A 24,385-nucleotide genomic window follows, 5' to 3' on the forward strand; every position below is an offset into this window, starting at 1 on the left:
TTCTCAAATTTAGCTGGGAAACAACAAGAAAATATGAGATTTCATGCAAAAAATTTTCGCACCTCTCCTATTGCTCACGATACATGCTATCTGTCGCGAACGAGGTGACCTTTAAAAAATTGCTTTGACGACCTGTGTTCGACTTTTCCATCGATACGTTTTAGCCACAGCTGTTTAGCGAAATTATTTTGGCGCGTAAGAGCAGTCGAATGCAGTGTGTGCAAGGCATACGGTCACCTTGAGTCTAGCAGTCAAGATAAAAATGAAGATCATGCACCTCTAAAAACTTCAAGAGTGGTTTCACTGTTCAGTGGCACAGTCCATCTCCTAAGGTTAGGCAGCAATGGCTCACGTTTATGAAAAAAATTCATCAGTGCTGTAGTTACTGAACTATATTTCCGTTTGAGATAGCGTTGCACAGAACAAGGAGCTGAAGAAAAAGAAGGGGTCGTCCTCCGCTTCAACAGGGTCAGTGCTACCGCCTCTAATCGAGCAGATTCCTTTATCGCCTCTAATGAGCCTTAGTTCACTCGGTAGCTCCTAACGTCATGTTACGTCTGCCTACGTCTACCAAATACACCCTTTTTTTTTGCGAAACAGTGCTCTGCATTGCCGATACACATACACAACCTCTCTTCGGAGTATCTGTGCTGTACCGACATCGGCTGAAACTTCATCCGATCGTATACAGTTACGTTCATACCTGATATCGTGCAATCCAGCGCATCCATTCCAACCATGGATTGCCCTCTGATTACAGAAATCTCTGCAGCGTTAAGTAAATATGGACCGAATATGGACGAAACTCCATTCACGTATAAAATCTCCCGCGCTCTCTCGAACAGGCCGCAGCTGTAATATAGGAGCCATGGCGTTTGCAGCTGCCAGTGGTTTCGAGGAGAATAATTTGCCTGACGCAGAGGCATGTTTTCACATGGTTCTTGTAAACCATGTCTGACCAACTCGCCCACCAGTCCATGTCTTCACAGCGCTCGCGTAGAAATGTATGGCGGCACAAGTTGTGCTTTCTCTGCAGTTGGGGTTCATGTCGAAGTCCTTGGAGAAAAGCGATGCTGCCACCCTGTGAGTTGGAGCGCGTTAACGAGCTGCGCGGTTGAGAGCCTCTGCACTTGGCTGAAATTTTCAAATTACATAGGTTTATAGACAGACCCTCGAGAACAGTCTCTTGGCAATACAAATCATATAGACATTCTATAGACAATCTATAGATTTATGGCCATACACTTTACTTTTTGTCTATAGACTATAAATGGGCAAAAATAAATATTTATAGCAAGGGAATAGAGTCTCTAAGAAGTCTATAAACTATCTATAGACCATTTTTGTAAGGGAGCGACGGGCGCCGATGAGAGAATGGCCATCTCGGTCTGCCGCTTTAAATTTAAAGATGGCTGCAAGCTCCTAGTCAAGGATCTGTGAACACAGACAACAATCTGGAGCATCGTATGCGCGTGATGGTGACATTTTGAGGGAGCTCTGGTTGCGTCTCGGGTAGCAAAAAAAGTGATAAGAACGTTTGCCGGCGGCGGTAAACAAAACACACGAAAAAATAACATGCGCTTCGTTCCGTTACCCCCTCTTTGAAGAAGCATCGGCCCGAAGCTTAAGAACACAAAACTTAAGGTTGCCTTGACTCCATAAGTCCAGTTGGCTTGGTCTGCAGTGTCTGCCACCTCTGAAAGTCTTGGCGCGTTTTCACAAAGCGTGCAGCGTCGTCGGGTAGCTGTGTCCAGTCACACTTCTCTTAAATCCGACGTAAAGCGCTACTTAATCCGAAGTGCGCATCTGTAGGTTCATCGTGTGAAGCCGCGAGTGATCATGACAATTGCAGAGCGTACTGATTGCGTCTCGCGTAGCAAATAAAGTCATGAGGCCTTCTGCCGGATGCGATGAACAAAACACGTAAAGAAACAATATAACGCTTCGTGCGGATCCTTAATGGTCGACGCCCTCACTTTAAAGATGCTCTGTAGAGCATCCGGAGATTCACGGAGGCCCCACAGCATGCAGTTATAGTGTGCTAGTGCTAGCACTACGACTGCCACTCGTCTATTCTGCCACTTTCTGTCTAGTGTTACCTCAACCTGCCCACCCGATTCAGAGTGAACTGCCCACCGTGGCAGGTGGTAGTTAAACTAATGATTGGTCACTCGAGAAGAGCAACCTGTGCCGCACAAGTCCCAACAGATGGCAGCACATGCCATCGCAGGGCAGTGGCGCATTGCTCGACCACTGCACCACTGCTACAGGAGTAGTATGAAGACTTCCAGTGATCTACGATTGTATAAAGTAGGGAATGAACAATTTCGCATGTATGGGCATTAACCAATTAACGCTATCCCCGCCATTCCTAATAATAAAATCTTTCATGACGCTGTAGCTAATATGGATTATTCTGAAGAAAGTTGATTGTGTGTTATATCTGCTTCCACAGTATTGTATACATTGTTTCTATACTATTTACGTTTTCTGAATGTTGTTATTTGTTTTATTCTGGAGGAAATTTATTTTGTAATACCTATTTTCACTGTATTCTATTTCATTGTTGTTTATCCTAATTAACCCACTCCCCTCTGTAATGCCTTTGGCCCTGAGGGTACAATAAATAAAGTCTTAAGTAGCTTAAGTCTGATTTCGTCGATCTTTGTCTGAAGCCTGTTTGACCTTGAAATCCGAGCCTCAGTCCGAAGCGGAAGTGAACACCGAAGTGCACCCAACTCGCATTTGTCCTAATCACACTAAATCGTCCGCCATTTTTAACAATCTTCCTCCACGAGCTTTCAGGCACCGCGCTCCTCCTCCAATATTCTTGTGATGTTCTTACTCTCCACAAGACACAAACACCGCTGGCTAGCGCCATAGCCTCAAGAATCTATTAGGGAGAAAGAACACAACATGATACCAAACCTATGCCTGAGATCTCAGTAAGATTGGTTGCCCCCGTTCCCCCTTGTAGATGCTTCCGGTGAAGCATGCCAAAAACGTACTAAACCAATGCGACCGATAATTCTCGTCCTTGTACACAAATACAAGATACGAACTAAGATTTTATTGTTCAATCGCTTTATCACCAACGCCATAGAAACACAACCCATGTACAGTGAGGCCCCTCCACGTTCGATAAATGTACTTTAAAGGCAATTACTGCAAACAACGCTTATAAGGTTTCCGCCTTAGATTAGCAGAGAACTCTCGACCACCGATTGCCCCAAGCCAGCAAACTTCGGAAACCATAAAACTGCACGAAATGTTTGCCACAGATTCACGTGCCCTCTACCACCCACCGCTCAATCATGAACGAGTGCCTCGTGCAACATTGCACTGTACTCTTTCTCATAACATAAATAAGCCACAAATAAATAACATAACACAAATAAATGGTCGTGTGTACACGACTTGTGCGAAGAGGACGTGGACACAGAAGCCAGCGCGAAAAGCTCGACAATGCAACCAACGCCAACATCTGTAGTTCTAGGCGCCGATTAGCAGCGTTTTTATAGAAGTGTAATTAAGAACTTTAACCCCTTCGACATCTCGCGGCAAGCTACATCAAGGGCTACACGTTTTGACAACACCTCCATGAGACGTGATACGGATAGCGCCGGGGAAGAGGGTGAAAGAGGTATGATGTCCTGACAATTTCGCTTTTAATCGTTGTTGACCCTTAAATATCACAAGAGGAATATCCTAAAAAAACTTCTTAATAAGCGTCAAAGTCAAACGCGTAACAATATTAGCCGAAACTAAAACATATTTAAAAACCTCTTTCCCCCTCTCTCTCTTCTTCTGCCCTAATTAACACAGACCTCCGAAACCACGCCGTCCATGAATACGCGCTGCTGCGCGGCGCCTCGCGTGAGAACGGGGACAAGGGTGAGTGACACGATTCAAAAACTGTCTTTCGTGCGTCTTTGTATCCTGTCTAGCGCGATGAGCTTAAACCGAACGTATTTCCACTGTGTGATGCTTTTATCTTATTCGAGCATAGTCCTTTTAGCACGCAGTACCCTATTATGGGCTGCTATACAACTTAACCCTTTCCTCAGAGTATTCTACAGACACTTGCAACCAATCTCGAATTAGTCATTTCATGTGACGGCTCTTCGAGGGTTACCATACCTAAACGCTTACTATGCTCAAAGCACAGATGTCCCGCAGGACTTAATTTCCGGAAATTTCCGGACCCCTCTCCATATCTTCTTGTTGGCTGTATAGCACATACGTCATCCAGCTCATCTGTCTACTCATGTGTGACGTCAGGGTCAAGAGGATTCTATTTTCAGTGCGAAACAGCGTGGTGGCGTTGCCTGAAGCATTATGTGTGCGGGATAGCGTTGCAAAACGGTGTGCTTGCGGAGTTGCTCGAACGGTCCTTTGCCAGGAACCAACTGACACCCATACGCAGACGCGGGCGGGCACATCGGTGGTCACACCACCACTGCCCCGGTGCCCCACAAGAGCGCCACGTTCATCGCAACCGCCACTGCACGGCTGCCAGGCGCCGCCGGAGCCAGGGATCTCTCTTCTGTTTTGCATCGTTATGCTGCCGCACTCTGACCACGCCAGTCGATGACCGAAAGGAACTGAAGCCAACTTGAAGCGTCTGTCTCTCTTACTATCCGCGACCGTACGCTGCAATTATTATATAATGCAGTGCGCTACAATATTTATGCCAGGAAATGAGGACAAATAGCCCTGCTCAAGGGAGACCGGCGTCCAAGGCACAATTTCTCGGCCACTTTCTTTGATCGATTGATCGATCGACTGACTGACTGACTGACTGACTGACTGACTGACTGACTGACTGACTGACTGACTGACTGACTGACTGACTGACTGACTGACTGACTGACTGACTGACTGACTGACTGATTGACTGACTGACTGATTGATTGACTGACTGACTGACTTATTGATTGACTGACTGACTGACTTATTGATTGATTGATTGATTGATTGAAATCACTACTGTCAAAGAAGGATGGGGTTGCCCATCCGCTTAGGCAATGGCTCGAAGCATTGTGTACGGGCGGCGCTTTCAGCAAATTGAGTAGTTGGGTCCCAGCTGAGCATCAGTGTCTCTCCCGTTCTTTTTTCCTTACGTGTTTGCGTTATGTTTGGGCATGTCCAGATAATATCAACCATCTCGGCTGTGTTTTTAGTCTCAAGTTTTCGGCCACGCCGCCGGTCAACGCCGATATAGGTTTTTCTGCGACACGGGGCCTTTAACACTAACGCGTCAAAATCTTCCCGCTAGTCTATTCAAACTTGTCACGTCCGTATCGAAGAGGACGGATCGTCACAGTTTTTAAGCGAAAAGAGGTGTAGGATTGCCTATCCTATTCACGCCGAAAAATAGGTGTTGCATGCATTTCACTTGCGAAATCAACCAGTGTTTGCGACGCTTCTATTTTTGACTTTTTGTAGCTTATGAATTTTTTTTTACTTTGACTGATCTCTTTGTGGTTGGGAAGGGGTACTCTAAGATACAGGCGAATTTCTACATGTCCTCAGTATCCCTTTAATCGTGCTAATTGACTCCTGTAAAGCGTGCTCTGCTTCAAATATACTATTATAAAGAAGCCAACCTTACGCATTACGCCTTCATTGTGGCTTTACTAAAAAAAATGCTGAAAACAAAAATAACCTGCGCTCGTTACCACAGAAGATTGCACCTGAAGCAGTACACTCTTTTTAATGGGCTTCTAGGCGACAGAAGCCGAGGCACCCAGAAGAGAGCAGGATGCCTTCTGCGGCACATAATGAGCTGCTCGTCAATATTCAGCCTGCACAGAAGTCTGTACATAACCGCCGATTTGTTGTCAGCTGGCAGCTTGGTTGTTGACGGGCTGGTTATCCCCGACAGAGGTCATACATCTTGTATAAAAAACTGGCAGAGGGAAATAAATACTGTGTTACAATTATTTTTCCCCCAGCTCTTTTGTCATTGCTTGAAGCGACATTGCGCCCCGCATACGCTCTTCTCATTTAAGTCCACCAATAGGCGAGGACCACGTAGGACCAATAGAGGGTGGGAACCGAACTGAAGAACGAAATCATCCCAAAGCAGACGCCATTCCCCCGTGCCAGAGCAGAACTGGGGAATCGGTCACGAGCACGATGTGTGGGACAATGGCTTTGAACGAGATGAGCCATGGTACCAGCGGCGAGAAACAGTAAACACGTGCCTACTCGTCGTTAGAGCTTTCGTCTCGTTGCGCTCGTACAGTCTCATCGCGTTCATCGACATCGACATGTGATCGTGCTGGAGCTGATGGCTACTCGCTGCTGGCGGCGCTGCAGTCTATGGCTGTTATACCGCAGATTGTTAATCCCGCGTGACCAGTAAAACACTCTATCCCAGAATGCTGAGAATAACGCACAGCAATAAACGTTACTTATAATGTTTACTGAATAATTTAAACCTATGTGCAGTTCAGCAGCTCCAAAAAGCGCCAATTCTGTGGTAACTTCTCAAATTGGCGAAGATTGCACAACACGTACGCACCACGTGACACTACTATGCGCTACAATGCCCTAGTTCTCGCACACATGCATCGCGTCGACGCCTGCGATCAGCCTGCAGGAAAATCCCTGCAGGCGGAGTCATTTCAAATGTGCACAGACACGGGTGACTTGTCATTGGCAGTCCCTAGTTATGCAACACTTGAAGCGCTAAATACAGATGCAGTGTCGCAGTAACCACAAGGAGTCAGAGCAAAGCCTATGCGCTGCCATCTTAACTTGCGCCATATCGATTGCGTGCTGTTTGTATGCGCTCCATCGGCTTAACTCACCCCCTTCCACGCGCTACCGTCCGAGAAACATCACGTGATTAAAGGGGCCCAAGATATGAGCCAGAACGCAAGAACGTCGACTAACGATTACACGAAGTGCGCACACTGAGACGGCTGCGCGAAGTACAATCAGAAAGCAGCACGTCAAAATGAGAGTTGCACTCGGTGTCCGCATTTATGCGAATCACACACAAAAGTAAAGGAAGCTCTATGTCGAGCCACAAAGCACAGTGATATGACGCCACAGAAAGGGGGTGTGAGAGAGTGCACTGCAAACATGGCAAATATGAGGCACCGTAGTGACCACCATTGTGTTCTGCGCAGGTTGAAGCCATCACATAGAGCAAGCTCCGTGGAACTAGACACTTGTATAAATATTGCTTAAGGTCTCTCATGGTGTCCACTATAAAACCCTATTCAAGATTTTGAACAGAATCTTGTACAGGGTTTTATATAGGAACAAAGGGTCTTTCTTCGCAGGATCTCATATCAGTTCGGCCTGCATCCCTGCGGTGGTTGCGGCGACAGGCGCCACATTTCCGCCAGGTGTCGCCGATGCAGGTTCAACGGGCGGGGCTTCGGGCGGGTGCACCATCACGGCAAGTGTTGTAGGGTCGGAGGGCGCTGCGAGAGACGGTGGTGCTCCCCCGCTGGCTCCGGTAGCCGCCGGTGTGTCTTTGTCACCTGTTGCAGGCAGCGACGGTGGCTGATCTGGATCCGCGCGGTTGTCCATGCCTCGCAGCCGCAGAAAGCGCAGGTACTCATGGTGCTCGTCGGAGTCCTTGGGGCCCCAGTCGTGCGAAGGCAGGAGGGCCTTGTGCAGCACCTGTGGCAGACGATGGGTGAGAACCGAAGTGGAAAAGTGCGGGAAAATAATTTTAGACGCCGTCAGTTAAGTTGCCAGTCTGCTGGGAGGGGGGAAGGGGGTGGGCAGAATCCGGCAGCGCACAACCAGAAGTCCTACCTTGGTCATCCTCGGTTTTGACTATCGTTTTGCCGGGGCTCCTCGAGTAGCCCTCAAGCCGGCGCCGTTCATGCTGGTAAGCGTTGAGAGAAACGCGGTATACTTGCAGGAACGACTGTTGGCCGAGATTGAGGAGAAAATGCTTTAGAAGGTAGCGTTCACGCCGCAAAGCAGAGCCGGTACGCGGACCCCTGGCGTTCGAAGAAGGAACTGAAATGTAGCGTTCCACCGCACAGCGAGTGACGAGGAATAGCCGTCCCAGAGACAGGCGGCGAGGGTGTGAGAGGGACCAGAGCAGAGCACGCGGTGGCCGACTCCTGTCCGCCTTCCTTGCGTTTTCGCTGTGGTTTACGTGTCTGTGCGCTGTAACTACGATCGCAACTGCGCAAACCTCGTAGGCTTCGACTAGGCGTCGACAGCGTAGAAAGAGCGCGTGCTTGCGGGATTGACCTCGCGGGCGCCGGCGTGCCATTGATTATTTCGATTTTGAAGAAAAGCCCTCCAGTTGAGCGTTGCAAGCTAGTCTCCGATTTGTGAAAACTGATTTACGGAGCGGCATTTCTGGCGCCAATGGCGAGACCGGACAGACTCGAGGAGGCTCGGAGACAATCTGGGGGGAACTCGGAGTAAGAAACTTCGCTTAGGCGCACTTAATGGGAGAGCTGACAAAGAGGTGTAAGTTCCACTCTGGCCTGTTGTAATTGTTTGACCCGTGATAAAGTAATAAAGTCTATATAGTACCCGAAGCTATTCACTCCGTTCTTGCAACGTGTCGCCTGATCGCCAAACCATCCGAAAACTTCAAGATCACCAACGTCGATCCTTAAAACCTATCCTTCTCGATCATCTCAAATTAACTGGCGCGTCTGTTATGTATTGTAATGAATTAGCGAGTATATGTCTTCGGGTGAAAATCACTAATAGGGCGAGAATGTGACCACTCCGCTCTTCACCGTCGCGAGCTCTTTATAAACTGCAGTAAGAAGAGACCGCTCTATATTGAACATGCAAATCACAAACTTTCAGCGATAAATCGAACGTTAAAAAGAAAGCAAAACAAAATGCACTAAGAACAAAACGGTATCGTCCTGAATGTTTTTTTTTTTTTTCGTGTCCTCTCTTATATGAATTCATTATGATGAAAAGCAAAGCTAGCCAAGAAAAAAGTGTCGTTGGCCTCTTGGTTTGGTGCTGCCGCAGTTATGAATAAATGCTCGCAATAGGAGCAATATATTCTCCGAAAAAAACTGCCTATAACCTTATGACAGCAACATGCGACGCTACTTTTCGCCATTCCACCAGGACTGAAGAGCTCGTTCTCTTTCTCTCTCTCAACAGTAGACAGGCCGCTATATTTAGGGCAGAAGTAAGCCTAGCGACAGCGTTGAGTGGAGGGGTACTGAGCAGGGTGCCCTACGCCGTGCTCCCTATCAGCTGCGCTCCTTACAGCATTGATACACTCAGGCAGTGCATCGTGCAAGCTACAGCATCGGTGCAACGAAAGGAGCCCGTCCTTAATAACCACTCACGCGTCCGCAGGTGTGCCAGTGGTACAGGGCGAACACTGCGATGATCTTCATGGCGACGAGGACCGAGCAAGTGCCGGCCACGTTCACCCACACTGGAAACGTGTAGTCTCCCAGCCTGAGTGGCTCGCCGTACATGAACACGTCCGCCACCACGATCCACTGCGGGCGAGGATCGCAGTTTTTGAGGATATTTTTGTCAAGCGTGAGAACAAAGTAAGGAAATAAACAAGGTAGAAAAGAAAGAAGGAAAGAGAAGGAAGGAAAGGAACGAAAAAAAGGAAGATAAGAAGGAAAAGAAACGAAGAAAGAAGGAAGGAAGCGAGGAAGCGAGGAAGGAAGGAAGCAAGGAAGGAAGCGAGGAAGGAAGGAAGCGAGAAAGGGGGGAAGGAAGGAAGGGAAGGAGGGAGGGAGGAAGGAAGGAAAGAAGGAAGGAAGGGACGAAAGAAGGAAGCGGAAGCAAGGAAAGAAGGAAGGAAGAGAGGAAAGAAAGAGGGAAGGAAAGAGGGAAAGAAAAAGTCACAAGCTGGATTTGCTGCCAGTAAATTAGGCTAAATTCGTGGTTCACAGGAGTAGTAGATATCAATAGCCGCTTGATGCCTGTCACCGCCTTCTTTGTTTGCGCGTACCGTAGCATTATCTAGGTTTGCACATCTCGCTGGACCTCGCGACTAATCAGAACACGTAAACTGCGGGTGCGGACACAGAGAGACTCACGAACAGATGCACGAACAAGCAAGAACAGCTCCAATGTTCCCTAAGATACTTGCAGCGTCAGAGTTAGCTACAGTGGAGAGGTTACAAGACGCCAACTCGCCGTGAGGCAGACGGGGCAGCATACGGCCCAGCAGATCTTCAGCGCCAGGCTGGGAGGGTGACCGGACATGAACTCGATGTCGGCGCAGAACCGCTTCAGCCCTGCGGAAAGGCGACATAGAGTGATACACAAATATGGTCGCAACCATCGCACGTCTCTCGACTCGCCATGGCATCTGGGCTTCGGTGAGCACGGTGGTGCGTGGTGGGCAGGCCTGCTAGAAGAACCACACCAGTAGCGCCGCTGAGGCAGTGCTGGCTAGTCAACTGCGTGTGGCGGTGTGTGTGTATTTCTTCTTTTGACTGTTTCAGTGACACTTCTGTTCCTGTTCATCCTTTTGTCTTCCGGTTTGTCTTTCTCCGCACTGCGGACGGGAAGCCGCAATTAAGCTACCCCACAGGGTACATACTTTGTCGACCAACGTGTATTAAAGGCACGTCATTTAAGCTGCCTAATCACGTCCATTGCAGGACAAAGGCCTCTCCTATTTCTCCTCCAATTCACCTCTCCTGTCCCAGCTACGGCAACCTTATCCCAGCAAACGTTCTATAGTGGGATTAAATTACAGAATGTAGCAGCGAACATTCCTCAAAAGAGGGCTTTCAGCCAATAGTGTCGACCTGTTCTTATGGTGTCGCATCTAATTCCCTAATGTGTCATCGCAGGTGACTGGCAGATGTCTCCGTAAAGTGGGATCAACCGCATGGTCGTGACAATTGATAGATGCCACTGGCTGGAGGGACAGCTATAAGGAGTATTTCTCGCTGCGTTCTTGTGTTGTATCCGACTACAATCTCATTCGCCTACCTGACTCGTTGCCACCCTCTGCTGCGCTTGCTTTTTCTTGAAATTCAGTCCCTTACTTTTAAGAACCATTCGTTACCTTGCCTTCGCATTTCGTGCCTGCCCACATCTATTTCTTCTTGATTTCCACTATAGTCAGATACAACTCAAGAACGAAGCGGCTTTTCCCCGTCAAAGGACCCCCTTCCAACCAATGGTGTCGGCCGATACTCATGAACCTGCTAGCTTGACAATTCATACAATGGCAGATGAAAGCGGAAAGTCCCCTCCCTCCATGATCGAGGATAGTTCTCTCTCTGCATTGTGACGCTAGCAGGTTCATAAAAATAGGCCGACGCCATTAACTGGAAGGGGGCCCTTTGACGGAGAAAAGCCGCTTGTCATGGCAGCAACTCTACTGACTCTACTCCGTAACCAGTCATAGGAAGCCGCACCGTAACCGAGGACGACAACCAGGAGCTCGGCGAGGCCTATCCATGGCAGCAGGTAGCCGCCCAGGTAGGTGTCCATCACGGTGAGGATGTAGAGGCCCCCACGGCTGGCCATGGGCATGCCGCACACGCACATGAGCACGCACACCCCGAAAGACAGCAGGGGCCCGTACGAGCGCAGCACAGGATACTGGTCCTTGAACGGGGTCAGCAGGCATTCGACCGAAGAAAACTGGCCGCGGGGACCGGAAAGAGGACTTGTTCTTTTTGCGCACATGTTCAGGAAGAAGGCTACGGCGCAAAGAAGGACTTCAACTCAGATGATGTACTGTACGGTACACTGTTAAAGGGAACGTGCGATCGCGTGGTCTCCGCGGAGCCGTGCTGACTAGCACGGCCTAGCAGGCGCACGCACGGAAAGACCAGCTGTCATGCTTATTGCGCATGCGCCTTGTACCATCAGTTCTCGCAAGTCCTCGGCTGTAGCGCACCGCGAAGCGCGGAGGCCACGTGATCGCATGTTCGCTTTAACAGGGGACTGTACTATACAAGGAAGGAACACAGGACAGGAAGAGGGGGGTGCAGGGTTCATAGGTGCAGTCTTCTGCATTCAAAGTACTACAACCACACTTGAAGTGCCCGACTTTTTCTCCCAGACGCACTGTTTTTGCAACGCCCGTGCTGTGTTCTATATGCTCGCATTCATCCTAAAAGTAACTCTAGCCGCGCGTAGCCCACGTCCGTTACATCCGGACACTAAGTGTATCTGGAGCGTTCGCGATAAACGCTAGGGAAAGACGAGAAAAAGTTATACAGCCCGAATTCTTTAGACAACCGAAAAGAGACCGCGATGCATCGCCAATGACACGATGCTAAGCCAGCCTGATGCAAAGATGCTGAGACTTTAGCCGGTCAGCCATTAAGATGCAGCCGAAAGAAACTACACGCAGCCATTCCTGGTCGAAGTAGTAGCAGCATCACCCACCTCGGTGTCTATGGCGAGGAAAAAGAGCATCGCGTAGAAGGCGGCCGACCAGAGCTGTGGGTAGGCGATCATGCTGAGCGCCTGGGGGTACGCGATGAACGCCAGCCCAATACCTGCACGCAGTGAGAAGGGTTATCCGTGGGGGAGCCATAAAGCGCGTGAAGTAGACTCTATAGTACTACTCGCTTTCTGGAGCTTTCATTTTTAACGACTGTGACGACAGAATCAGCCTCACATAAAGAAAGGCTTGCAATAAAGACCGATGTTTAAACAGTATGTCATGCTAGTAATTCAGATTCACAGTAGCAGTGATCAACGATAATTACGAATTACGAGTGAACAGCGCTAATTATAAGTAACATTGTACAGGCCCATCGTGAAATAAAGTAGTGTATAAAACTGTCATACATGTTTCTAAGGACAGCCCATGATACGGCGTCGTATAGTGACGACGTCTGGCAATAGCCCTCCCAACGTCCTAAGACAACGCAAAACGCGAGCCCTCACTCACCCGACGAGACGACGTCGTCGACGGGAACATCCAGGCTGTACGCCATGTTGCCAAGCACCGAGAACACAACGAGGCCCCCGAGGACGCTAACGACGAAGTCAGCCGCCGCAACCACGAGCACATCCCTGAGTGCAGCAGCGGAGACGAGAATTCAGTGGCTAAATCTGCGGAGTAACGCTGTCTCTTCCTTCGTCGTGTACGTAGTTCACAAGCGCAGTTTACACCTGTGTTGTAAAACCACCGAATAGGCAGCCAGTTCCTCGCTGAAGAGCAGAGAACAGGTTATTTAAACCGAGCGCCTCCATAGCTTGTTGGTGTACGTCGCACTGTTTATCCTGGCTTGTGTCCACTGGTTTATTCACTGCCTTTTCCCTACGTCGTGAGCGCACCAGGCGGCGGATTTGCAAGTTTCACCACGCCTTAAGTACTGCACACCATGCGTTACAGTTTGTATCATGTTGTATGTATAGGTAAACATATATACGCTTCACCATGTAAACTAATAATTTCATTACAATGCACTTTATTTTCATGTATGCTCATGTTTGACTTGTGTTTGTATTCTAATATCACACCCATTTTTTTAAATCTTTATTTTTAACCCCTGCAGCATGTAGCTGCACACTGCTTGCCATGTATTGGGGTACGGGCCTTAGTCGAGCCTTCTGGCTATTTGCCAATACTCCAAACATCCCTGAGATGTTGAATAAACATTGTATTGTATTGTAATATACAGTCGAGTATAATGTCTATAAGTCATGCTATTACTCTGCGTTAAAACTCCCCGTTACAAAGCGTGACACAGGCGGCAAACAAGCCTAAGTCAAGCTGCTTTGTTTGTTTTTTTGCCGCCAATTCAGTCAGGCGTAATAGCTGCAACTGCCTACCCTTGCAGCTGGTTCCTGAATTCGTTGAAACCGCCGAAGCAGATGATCATGCCCTCGGCGAGGCTTAGCGAGTAGAAGATCTGCTCGGCAGCGCTTTTCCACACCTGCGTGATGGCAGAAAAACGACTGATGAGTCCAGAAGCTCATGTTGTTACCAATTGTTTCGAAGCGTGTGTCGTTGCCTACTTGCGATGTCTTAACGGTGCAGGGGGAGGCCACTTTTCGCTAGGCCTGATTACACATTCTGTCTGTCTCTCTAGTCCCCTGTGCAAACTTGCTAATGAGCAACGGCTTTGAAACTTAAATTTAACATCTTCGCACCGCACAACCTGGCATCAAGTAGCCAACTGACCTCAACAGATCCTGGCACAGGATATGCTTAACTGGAGAGGTATCGGAGAGGACTTTGTCCTGCAGTGGGCGTGGTCAAGCTGATGACGATGGTAATGACTGGCCACCCAGGAGTTTGCACTCAAGTGATTTCTTTGAATAAGCGGCCTCTAGAATACAGACGCGTGAGACCATTGTGTCAGTAACAGATGTGCTCCCGATAGAACCAAAGGACATCTTATGGTCACTATTCCATCCCCGCCTGGAGTTGCCTTCGCAAATGGCAGCTATGATGCCTGGTGTTCAATTAGAATAGGTTGAGAAGCTCGCGGCACCCCGCCAAATTTTTCTTGAAGTAGAAACTAACAGCAGCGAGGAGCGCCTGGATGGATATCGTCCCGCGGACAGTACGTGCCTGTCCCACGGTTTTCAAGAAAGCGTTGTGATTGTTCTAGGGGCGAAGTTTTTGGGGCATGGAAGCACATTGAGGCGTTCGCGCTGGTCTAGAAGGCTGTTAATGAGGTGAGGGCTGCAGTGGTCCTTATGAAACAACCCTTCTGCTATGGCAACTGTATTTTGAGCCATGCCTAACAGAAGCGATGCATCAGGTTGTTTCGTATTTTTGTAGTTCGGTCTTGTTCTTGCAATGCTTGAACTTGTTGGAAAAAAGCGGTAGCACCAGTGACCTGAGAAATTTGGCGCGAAATGGATGGGATGCGGAGGCGGCCGAACGAGACGGTCGGAGTTGAGGTTGACGAAAACTACGCTCGGTGCGGACACTGGAGGCAGAGACAAGGGCCGTGTGCGCACTCTTGCCTAATTCCGCTAACCTCCCGCAGTGGTACTCTTAGCCAGCTTTAGTTTTCCTAGGCTGGCCGCACCTTATGGCAGTGTGAAAATACTGCAAAATAAATGCGCATATTCTGAAGCATGTCTCATCACCGCGTCGCAACGTGTCGCAGGGTCACGAGCTCTAACATGGCCATCACCGTGACACCAAAGATCAGCAAGGGCCGACAACAGCGAAGCTATATAAATCTCTGGTGTGAATCAGAATCACTTACAGGTGCGGACAGAAGTAAGCGGAGCTCGCTATTGCCTTCTAGCAGTGGCCTTGTCGTTTGAGCATCCGCTTCGCATGCGGGAGGTGCGAGGTTAGATCCCCAGTGCCGCCGGGTGCCCACCGGTGATACAATGGGTACAAGCTTTCCCCTGCATGATGCTCAGCTTCTTTACGATGAAATGCTTGGGAAATGGGTATTTGACCCCGCCACCTTGAGCAGGAGAAAAAACCTTGTGCCATAGCGCTCCTTGGCCACAGATGCCCTTGCGCCATAAAAATTCATGATGATGATCATCAGCTTTCTCGTGGACAAACAATGTTTCTTCATTCGCGATAGGGAAGGCTTGATTGCCCTTAGAACACAATCGCATGTCCCATTTACTTATGTCCGCACGTGTACCTGAATGTCCCTTGCGTTCCAGGTGGCATTCGTCATGACAGGCGGCAGTTCCCTGTAGTACTATGTTCCTCTAATAGAAGCGAGCAGATTGACCTTTGCGCGGAAGATGCTGGACCAGTCAGGCACCAGGTAGAAGCGTATGCCGTCCGCAGCGCCGGGAAGCGTGATGCCACGCACGAACATCATGATCAGTATGAAGAGTGGAGCCAATGACGTCACATAGATCACCTGCCAGGAATAACCGGTTAGTGGTGGTGCGCATTGCAGAGTAACGGCCACTACGCCACACTAGACCATAGCTACAGCTTCCTTGTTTGCTACATTTTAGTTTTTCCCATTTGTTGTACGCAATACATTTCAAAAAAATGCGACTTCGGTCACTGCTCCCGTACCGGGATCATTCCGTTAAAAAATTTTGCCCCTATAATTAGTCGATGCGTTCATGAACAAAAGTGCTCTCCCCGATGGTGCGAAATTGGTATGGATAGCAGTAACATTCTGTGCGCCTAGACCACTATATCTCCATACAACTTAAAAACGTAGTGGTAAATGCCCCTCCAAAAATTTGCGAAGACCTATCGTTATGACATCGCAGCAAACCGCCTTGTACTTTCTTACGTGCACCTGCTAACGGTCCTGGCCAAAGCAAAGCGGTTGACCGTGACGTCATGCCAATAGGTTGAAGCTAGTGGTTCGAAGGCCTGCTTTGAGGAGAATTTGCTGCTTCGTTCTTTACTTTTACAGGTCTATTACGCACATCACACGGCGCGTATTTCTGCAAAAGAGTCCATCCTCCTTGCACGCCTCTTATCTACGCGTTTTTCAGCGGAAGCCAGCATAAAACACACTAGTGCCTTTCGTGTATATCGCTTCTGTCCTTAATCACCCACCTTTCCCGAAGTCTTGATGCCCTTGAAGACGCAAAGGAAGACGCATGCCCAGGACACCACCAGGGATGTGGCCAGCGGAGGCTGCAGAGAGCCCAGGTCCTCGATTCCGCTACTCAGGCCCAGCACGTGGCGGCTGAGGGGCGCAGGAGCAATGTCGACATGAGCACACAATTTCTGAATTCACAAGAAGAGAATCAAGTGCCTCTTAATTTCACGTTAGCTCTACCAGGAAATAAGTGCAGTGTTTACGGCACAGCTGTCCGTTATCAACGGACTATGCTGCCACCGCAAGCTCTGTGACGTCATCTCTTCCCTGTCATGTGATCCTGGTCGGCGTGGGCCACGTGAGCGATTGCTTTATCCCAACGTGACTTAAGACCCAACAAAATTTTATCATATGTTCTTGGGTTGTTACTTTTTCTATGTTGTGAATGATGTTTCCTACTGAAGGTTCAAATGCATTTCGGAAATGTAACGCTGTGACCAGGCACAGGGAATCAGTATAGATTATGCTGTTCTTGATGTTCTGATAAAGACAAAATTTATACATATAAAAGATGAAATGGGTTTATGCTGTTCTTGATGTTCTGATAAAGACAAAATTTATACATATAAAAGATGAAATGGGTTTATGCTGTTCTTGATGTTCTGATAAAGACAAAATTTATACATATAAAAGATGAAATGGGTTTGAGGATGAAGGGTTAAAAAAGGGTAGAAGAAAGGGGGAAATAATTCTTCATCATAAGCGATCCCCAGCCAAGGCAGCAGGCACGACTTCGGTGGTATTTAAAAAACATTTTCCCGAGGAAACCACATGCCGCGGATCTTGGAGACGATGATGATGATGAGTTCGGTCCCTAGCGTTTAACAAATGGTAGCGAAAAATGATCTAAAGTCGGCTAGCAGGAGCGTACTCTGCAGTGGGAGAGCGTAGCTGCTCCATTTGGCAAGACCGGCGACAAATAGGATTCACTGCACACTACAGAGATACAGGAAAAATGTACAGCGTTGCCTCCCGCAGGAAGCATAAAGTTTATCGCTACGACCTCCAATGAAGGCTCTACACAAAGCGTCATTCAGTGATCCGCAAACCAGGGCACAGATCGGCATTACAGTGCTGTTCTGTGTTCAACAGTACGACCACAGTGAAAGGCATCAATGACGATTCCCATAATTTCGTATATTTTCAACATAACACAATGAAGTCATATGAAACATATGGAGCCTATATGAAAAAGGGGTACGAGGGAGTCGAAATTCATGCGGCCTCCGTGTGATGTCATGCACATCATAAGAAAATCTTGTGGAAACTATTAGGAATCATGTGGTTTGGTTTAAAAAGCATGTTATTGTTGGTGCTGGTTTTCTGTTGGTGATTATGTCGTCGCGCAGCCGTGACTATCGTTCTCGTCTAAGTGGCCATTTTAGTTTGTATTATCATTGTTGCTGTCTTTTTTTGTGTTTTATAAACCTACTCCCTCTTTAATGTCCTTGGGCCATGAAGGTAAATAAATGTAAAGAGAACCGTACAGAACACATGTAGAAAGCATATGGATTTCCACAAGCTTTTTATTGTCAAACGAACTCTGGATTTGGTCCCGCATGTGCTACTCATAAGCTACGTTTTGCTAGGAATGCAGCTTACAAAAGACCATAACACGATAAATGTGCGTTTAGGGTGGACAGAAACATCGCAGAGAAAAGTGTCCACCCACTAGAAGAACTGCTCGGGCGCCGTCTGGGTGGCCGGAGTGCAGGCGTTGGCCAGGCGTTCGTATGCCTCGAGGGGCACGAGCACCACGTCGGAACCACGCGTGATGGTGTGCGCGTCGGGTCCCGAGTAGTTGTAGCCCGCGTAACGGCTCAGCAGGCGCTGCTCAACCGTCCAGCACGGAACCTGCACGCGAACCCGCCGCGGTGGCTCAGTGGTTACGGCGCTCGACTACTGATCCGGAGTTCCCGGGTTCGAACCCGACCGCGGCGGCTGCGTTTTTATGGAGGAAAAACGCTAAGGCGCCCGTGTGCTGTGCGATGTCAGTGCACGTTAAAGATCCCCGGGTGGTCGAAATTATTCCGGACCCTCCATTATGGCACCTCTTTCTTCTTTCACTCCCTCCTTTATTCCTTCCTTTACGACGCGGTTCAGGTGTCCAGCAATATATGAGACAGATACTGCGCCATTTACTTTCCCCCAAAACCAATTATTATTAACACGTGTCGCACTATACGGCCGCCTTTAGGAAACGAGCGCCGTAAAGCAACAGGGTTAAAATAACCGCTTGTGAACGCCCGTCGACTACTGCTCGCACCGGTATCTTCTTTTCACAGCGGGCCTATGGCGACCCCCCGCAGGTTGCCCGCTGGCACAGCCCCAAAGGAAGAGATGTGGCCCAGGATGCAGCCATGGAAAGTGGAGCTCCCCAACATCGTCCCTGATAGGGACAAACCGGTGTCTAAGATACTGTTCCGCGGGAAGCAGGTGCTCAACTGCCATCCCGGATGTGGAATTGATGTTGCCATCGAAATGATGTGTCACCAACCTGATTGCGAAAGCAGTGTTTTGCATGTCATTGCGATGTGGCCCCCAAAATTTCCCACATCCTTTCAGGTTGTAGATCCTGAGTCTTATTGGCGGTTCCACATGCCAGTATATAAAGTCACTGTGTGGGAATATCATCCAGATATGCCTCAAAATAGATCATCCAGATCTATGTTGAGAATGCTTACAATAATTTACCATGAACGAGCGTTGGGGGCGATCTGTGAAAACACGAGCGTTGAAGACGAGTCGACCCTTAATTTACGAAACGACAGCATCAGCGCGCCAATGCGACGAGAGAGGTTGCTCTGAGTATCAAGTGAAATGACGTCACTAGATTTTAAGAGCAGTTTTATTTTCCGATCACAAATATTCGCCGAGTCAATAGGCACAACTGGGGCACTTCACTGTCCATCGCTTCTTGATTTACTCACTCCGCCCAGGCGTGGATCAACGGGAAACCGCGTCCATGTTGCGCGCAGAAGTCGACTTACGACCCCTGGCGTCGGGTTGTAGCAGTTGTGGTCGGCCCATGAGGCGTAGTCGCAGCTCGTCCACGGCAGCGTCTCCCGGAACGAGTAGACGAGGTAGAGCAGCGCGTAGCCCAAGATTACGTTGTAGTACAGGCTGATGAAGGCGCACGCGTACACCATGGCCCAGCCCACGCCTGCGTTCGTTTAGTGCGGTCGGTACACAGTCAGAAACAGAGCGTATCATGTACTCCGGCTTTCAGCGAGGGAGTGAAGCAGTAGTACAAAATATAGCACTAAAGTTTCGCGGAGACATCATGGTAGCGTCGTAGCTGCTCGTATGGGTTTCGCCTGCACAGTTTGTTTAAGAGCGAAAGCACTACTTCACTATCCTGAAAAAGCCGATGAGTCTCTGAAGCCTCACCTTTGACCCTTAACCTTTGAGATGAAATGACTTAGATGCGGTAAGACTAGAAGAAGGTCACGAGGTACGAAAGTTTAGAAGAAATTTTCTTGGAGAAAAATGTAAGGCAATGTCTAGGCGAGAGTCAAGCGAATTCTAAGGACAAGTTAAGGAAATGCTTAGGCAATAAATAGTAAAGCTAATTCGAAACCAAGTGCTTTCGCACGTCATACTCGGTTAACGGCGTTAAAACTGTCATTTTTTAACAAGATATTTGCACAAAAGGAGATAAAAAAACACTAACTGTCGACTTGAACAAGCATTTAAATTTAATAATTAAATATTTTTTTTTTATTTTTCAGCAATAGGATCTGAAAAAACGGTGTACACTTTTAGTTTTTGCAAATAGTGAGCATCAAGACACCAATTCGAATCACCTGATCCGAAGAAACTAACGTTGCCAGATTAGTAAATCGTTAACTTGGATAGCTTAAAAGACCATAGACACCTTATTTTAGTTTCATGTTTTCTTTCAGATGAAGGGTTAGTCTTTGGAATGCTTGGTTCACCGCGTGGTGTTCGCCTACGACCGCTCAATGATATACAATCGAATATGTTCTAATCGAGAAATCTGCAACATAATCGCTGAAACGTAGTCTTAATACACTACAACACATTGCTCAGCCTTATTCAAGAGCTGGAGTGACAACAAACGACGTATCAGCTGGTATATTGCGTTTTTTTTTCGTGCCTCATGTGATTTAAACACTCCCACCACTCCAGTCATCGTTGTGTTGAATACACCGGAACCGAAACAGCATCCAGAAGGATTCAATTATAAATTATTTGGGGATAAGAAGCGCTTGAGGATGAGGACAGTGAAGGAGAAACGACACATACAACCGCGCTGATTGTGTCTGAAGTTATATGTCTGTCGTTTTTCCTTCACCGTCACTATCTGCAAGCTCTGCTAATAATAATAATAATTGGTTTTTGGGGAAAGGAAATGGCGCAGTATCTGTCTCATATATCTTTGGACACCTGAACCGCGCCGTACGGGAAGGGATAAAGGAGGGAGTGAAAGAAGAAAGGAAGAATAGGTGCCGTAGTGGAGGGCTCCGGAATAATTTCGACCACCTGGGGATCTTTAACGTGCACTGACATCGCACAGCACACGGGCGCCTTAGCGTTTTTCCTCCATAAAAACGCAGCCGCCGCGGTCGGGTTCGAACCCGGGAACTCCGGATCAGTAGTCGAGCGCCCTAACCACTGAGCCACCGCGGCGCTCTGCTTATCCCGTGATTTCTGAAAACCAGCTAGGCCAGCAGCTTGCCCTTCTATAATTTTTTTAACGGCCGTAGGCGAATACTACGTTGTGAACCATGTATTCTAATGTCTGTCATCTGCAAGAAGAAAAATTGTAGGGAAAACTTAAGTTCCCCCTTGAGAATATGACGCGATAGCGTAATAGGTCAATTCTCATATGCGCAGAAAGTCATTCTCTACATTCGTACATCCCCGGTAGTCCTCTTACCACTCCTGGCGCCGTGGTGTAGCGGTTAAGCGATGTGCCGCTGCCCTGCGATGGCAGGTGCTCCCAGCGGTGGGCCTTGTGTGGCCCAGCTTGCTCTTCCCGAGCGACCATTCGTTAATTTAACTGCCACCTACCACGGTTGCCAGTTTGCTTATTATCCGGTAGGCAGGTTGTGACGACGCCGAAATGTCACGTGACTTTGGTGGCCCGCCTGCCTCCTAGGTTCCTCTTTGGAGACCACCTGCCAGAGCCATGTGTTTTCGCTCACGACGGCGACGCCGGCAACGCAGACACCGGACTGTCTGGACAACGGGGCCTCTAACGCTATCGCATTAAAACATGCAACTAAAATTATGTTCTGCGGTCTTTTAAGAGCCGTTACCACAACGGCTGTTGCCACGGTCAGCAAAATTGTGAAGACGCTGTGCATGAACGCTATGCCTATATAATCAATCTGTTCAATCTGACGCCTCTTACCCTTGGCGAGCGGGAATCCCCCGAAGGCCTTGACCTGTGCATCGCTGGCGAACTGGCCCAGTATGAGCTCCAGGTAGTACATGGGCCGGCCCACAACCAGCATGAGCACCATGTACGGAACCATGAACGCCCCTGAGGGAATTTAAATGTCTTTTCAGCCTGAGGCACCGTGACCTGAAGTGAGAAAGTGTCAAGCATCGGCACCAGACGGGCCGAGATCGAGTCATGGGCGAAGCAGGGTAGTGTCAGGTAGCGCAACGGTGCTGTTCAGTGAGTCAGTACGGAGGTGGTAAGCACGGCCCCGCCATTCGATGTTTGTACAAGGCTCTAAACGGAAATTTGCTGAAAAGCGGATTTCAGAAAGGCCACGGCACTTGCCTGGGACAGTAGACCTCTCCCTGGTGTAAACAACGAGACTCAAAGGGGCATGGCCTGGCGGGCAAAATAATCAACTTTCGCTTCTGGACCGGACCTGCATGTGTCCAGCATTCTCCCACCGCCTTTCTTCTTCCGACTAGAAACGGCTGGTTACGCCCGGCAACCTTTTTCTCCCTTTCTTTCGTCTCAGGGTAGCAGAAGCAGCAGCGTCATGATTGCCACTGTGGTTTAAAGTGCTCCCCTACCGTTCTCCAATTAACCCTGTACTGTGCCAGCCGCGATCACCTTATCCTCGCAAACTCCCTATCTCATCCACCCCCGGTTACGTCCACGTCTCCGGTGTCGCAGCACTAATACTATGATATGAGTGAAGTATGCACGTATGGCGACCAACCTCCGCCGTTCTCGAAGACCACGTAGGGAAAGCGCCACACGTTGCCCAGGCCGACGGACACGCCGATGGAGGAGAGGATGAACTCGAGCTTGTTGGCCCACTTCTCGCGCTGCGGCATGGCGGCCATCCCTCCGGTACGACGACGCGGTCTCCGCTGCTGCTGCGCTTGGGTCGTCCTGCTGCAGGGGCGCGAGACTTGCAGCGATGATGGCGAGCAATTCGCCGGTCTTGCTTCTGACGCAACCGATGACCGATGTCTTCGGTAACGGCGATTAGCATAGCAAGGAACGGTTCGCCCGAACAGCAGGGTTGTTTCTTCTTCTACGATGTATTGCACGTGCGTCAGGACGGCGCACGGGTAGCCTTTCCCGAGAGCGTGCTACGCCTAGCAGTGATTTCTTTGATGATGATGATGATTTCAGGCTTAATGGCACATACTCACGGCGGGGGAATTGGCCAGGGTGCATTGCGGATAAAAACGCACTCATGGCCAAGGACTGGAGTAATTGGGTAATTCCGTGTCCTATAGGCTGGAATTTAGACAAAAAAAAATGAAAAAAAAAGAAATTGAAAAGAAAAACCAGTGAATTCTCATTCTAGCAGGGGAATCTACCTGGTGTAATTACATAGTCGTGAATATATTCGCACACTGGTTTCAGGGCGTATCCCTTGGCGCTTGATCCGAAGGAGAAGAGAATCGGAATAGATAGAGGAAGCCTAGTCGAGCGAAGGGGATCTCCAAGTAAATTCTACGGAGAGAAGCGAACCGCCAGCAGAAGAGGAAAAAAGTGATTATGGACTCAATTTCAGCCTCAGGACATCATCAATTTCGCCACAACACTCACAAAGGTCGATCATAGATAACCCCGATCGACGTAAATAGAGATTTAGTCGCTGTATTTATTTCTTTTGTTTCAGGCAAATTTAGCTCCCTTGGCGTCGCAAACAGGGTGCCTATTTAGTCACCAACTAGCCCGCCTCTCTCTATTACAAAATATTTTGAACGCAGTGCAGTATTCACACCTCTGAAAGGTTTTGAACGTAACTCAAGATTTTGTACATGCCTGTAAAACATAGGTCCTAGCGAAAGATTTCGCGCAAAATTGCACATGCCTGAAAAAATTGCTCTTTGGCCTTGGAAACTAGTGTGTTGGCTTTCCTCAGGCCAGGTTATATTATTTAGGCGGAAAAATATTTTTCCATCAAAACAACAAGCGGCTCCATCACAGCGACGAAAAGCGCCCCACAATTTTTTTTTTCTTCCACGGCCGCTGCTGCCGTCGTAGCAGTGTGCTTCAGATTCATCAACGCGTACTAAAGCTCTAGTCTTTCAGAAGCACCGAGTTCAAGATATAACTTGCCGTTAAACCTGCTTGCATACAAGCACGCAATCATGTCACTGGTCTCTGTGCTTACTCATGCAGATCATGTTGCTGCAGTTGTGGATGACATCTACTCGCCCATTAACTGCCACTGCGTCCATGCCTAAAGCATGCCTCGCCGAGACCACCGGCCAAAGTGACCAACAGAAAGAGGGGACTTTTTTTTCAAAGAGACACCCTATGCCTGCTCAGAGCGCCGGCAGTCAGCAGGGTCACATATAGCCTGCCCTTTCACTAACTCGCCTGGTGAGACATCGAAGAAACCAGTGTTCTATTAAGGAAAACCTATATATAAGACGGCCATCGGCCTGCCCACACGCAACTCCACTGTTGCTACAATTGCCGTCCACAACACCAATACAATCGCCGAAGACCAGGA

At 48.6% G+C, this 24,385-nt stretch overlaps 1 protein-coding gene across 1 annotated transcript; it reads right to left on the bottom strand.

Moving 5' to 3' along the window:
* Positions 1–6,969: 6,969 nt before the first annotated feature.
* On the bottom strand, positions 6,970–22,970 carry LOC144107162 (sodium- and chloride-dependent glycine transporter 1-like). The gene is made up of 13 exons (XM_077640156.1): positions 22,625–22,970; positions 21,853–21,984; positions 19,463–19,635; positions 18,145–18,326; positions 16,427–16,559; positions 15,630–15,764; positions 13,744–13,847; positions 12,857–12,981; positions 12,346–12,458; positions 11,364–11,592; positions 10,126–10,226; positions 9,312–9,470; positions 6,970–7,644 (listed from the first exon to the last, which is right to left on the bottom strand). Exons 1-13 carry the CDS (start codon positions 22,749–22,751, stop codon positions 7,303–7,305), a joined length of 2,055 nt encoding a protein of 684 aa, XP_077496282.1. The 5' UTR covers positions 22,752–22,970; the 3' UTR covers positions 6,970–7,302.
* Positions 22,971–24,385: the final 1,415 nt, after the last annotated feature.

This window comes from Amblyomma americanum, chromosome 10, assembly GCF_052857255.1.
Source record: "Amblyomma americanum isolate KBUSLIRL-KWMA chromosome 10, ASM5285725v1, whole genome shotgun sequence".
Classification (NCBI taxonomy): Eukaryota; Metazoa; Arthropoda; class Arachnida; order Ixodida; family Ixodidae; genus Amblyomma; species Amblyomma americanum.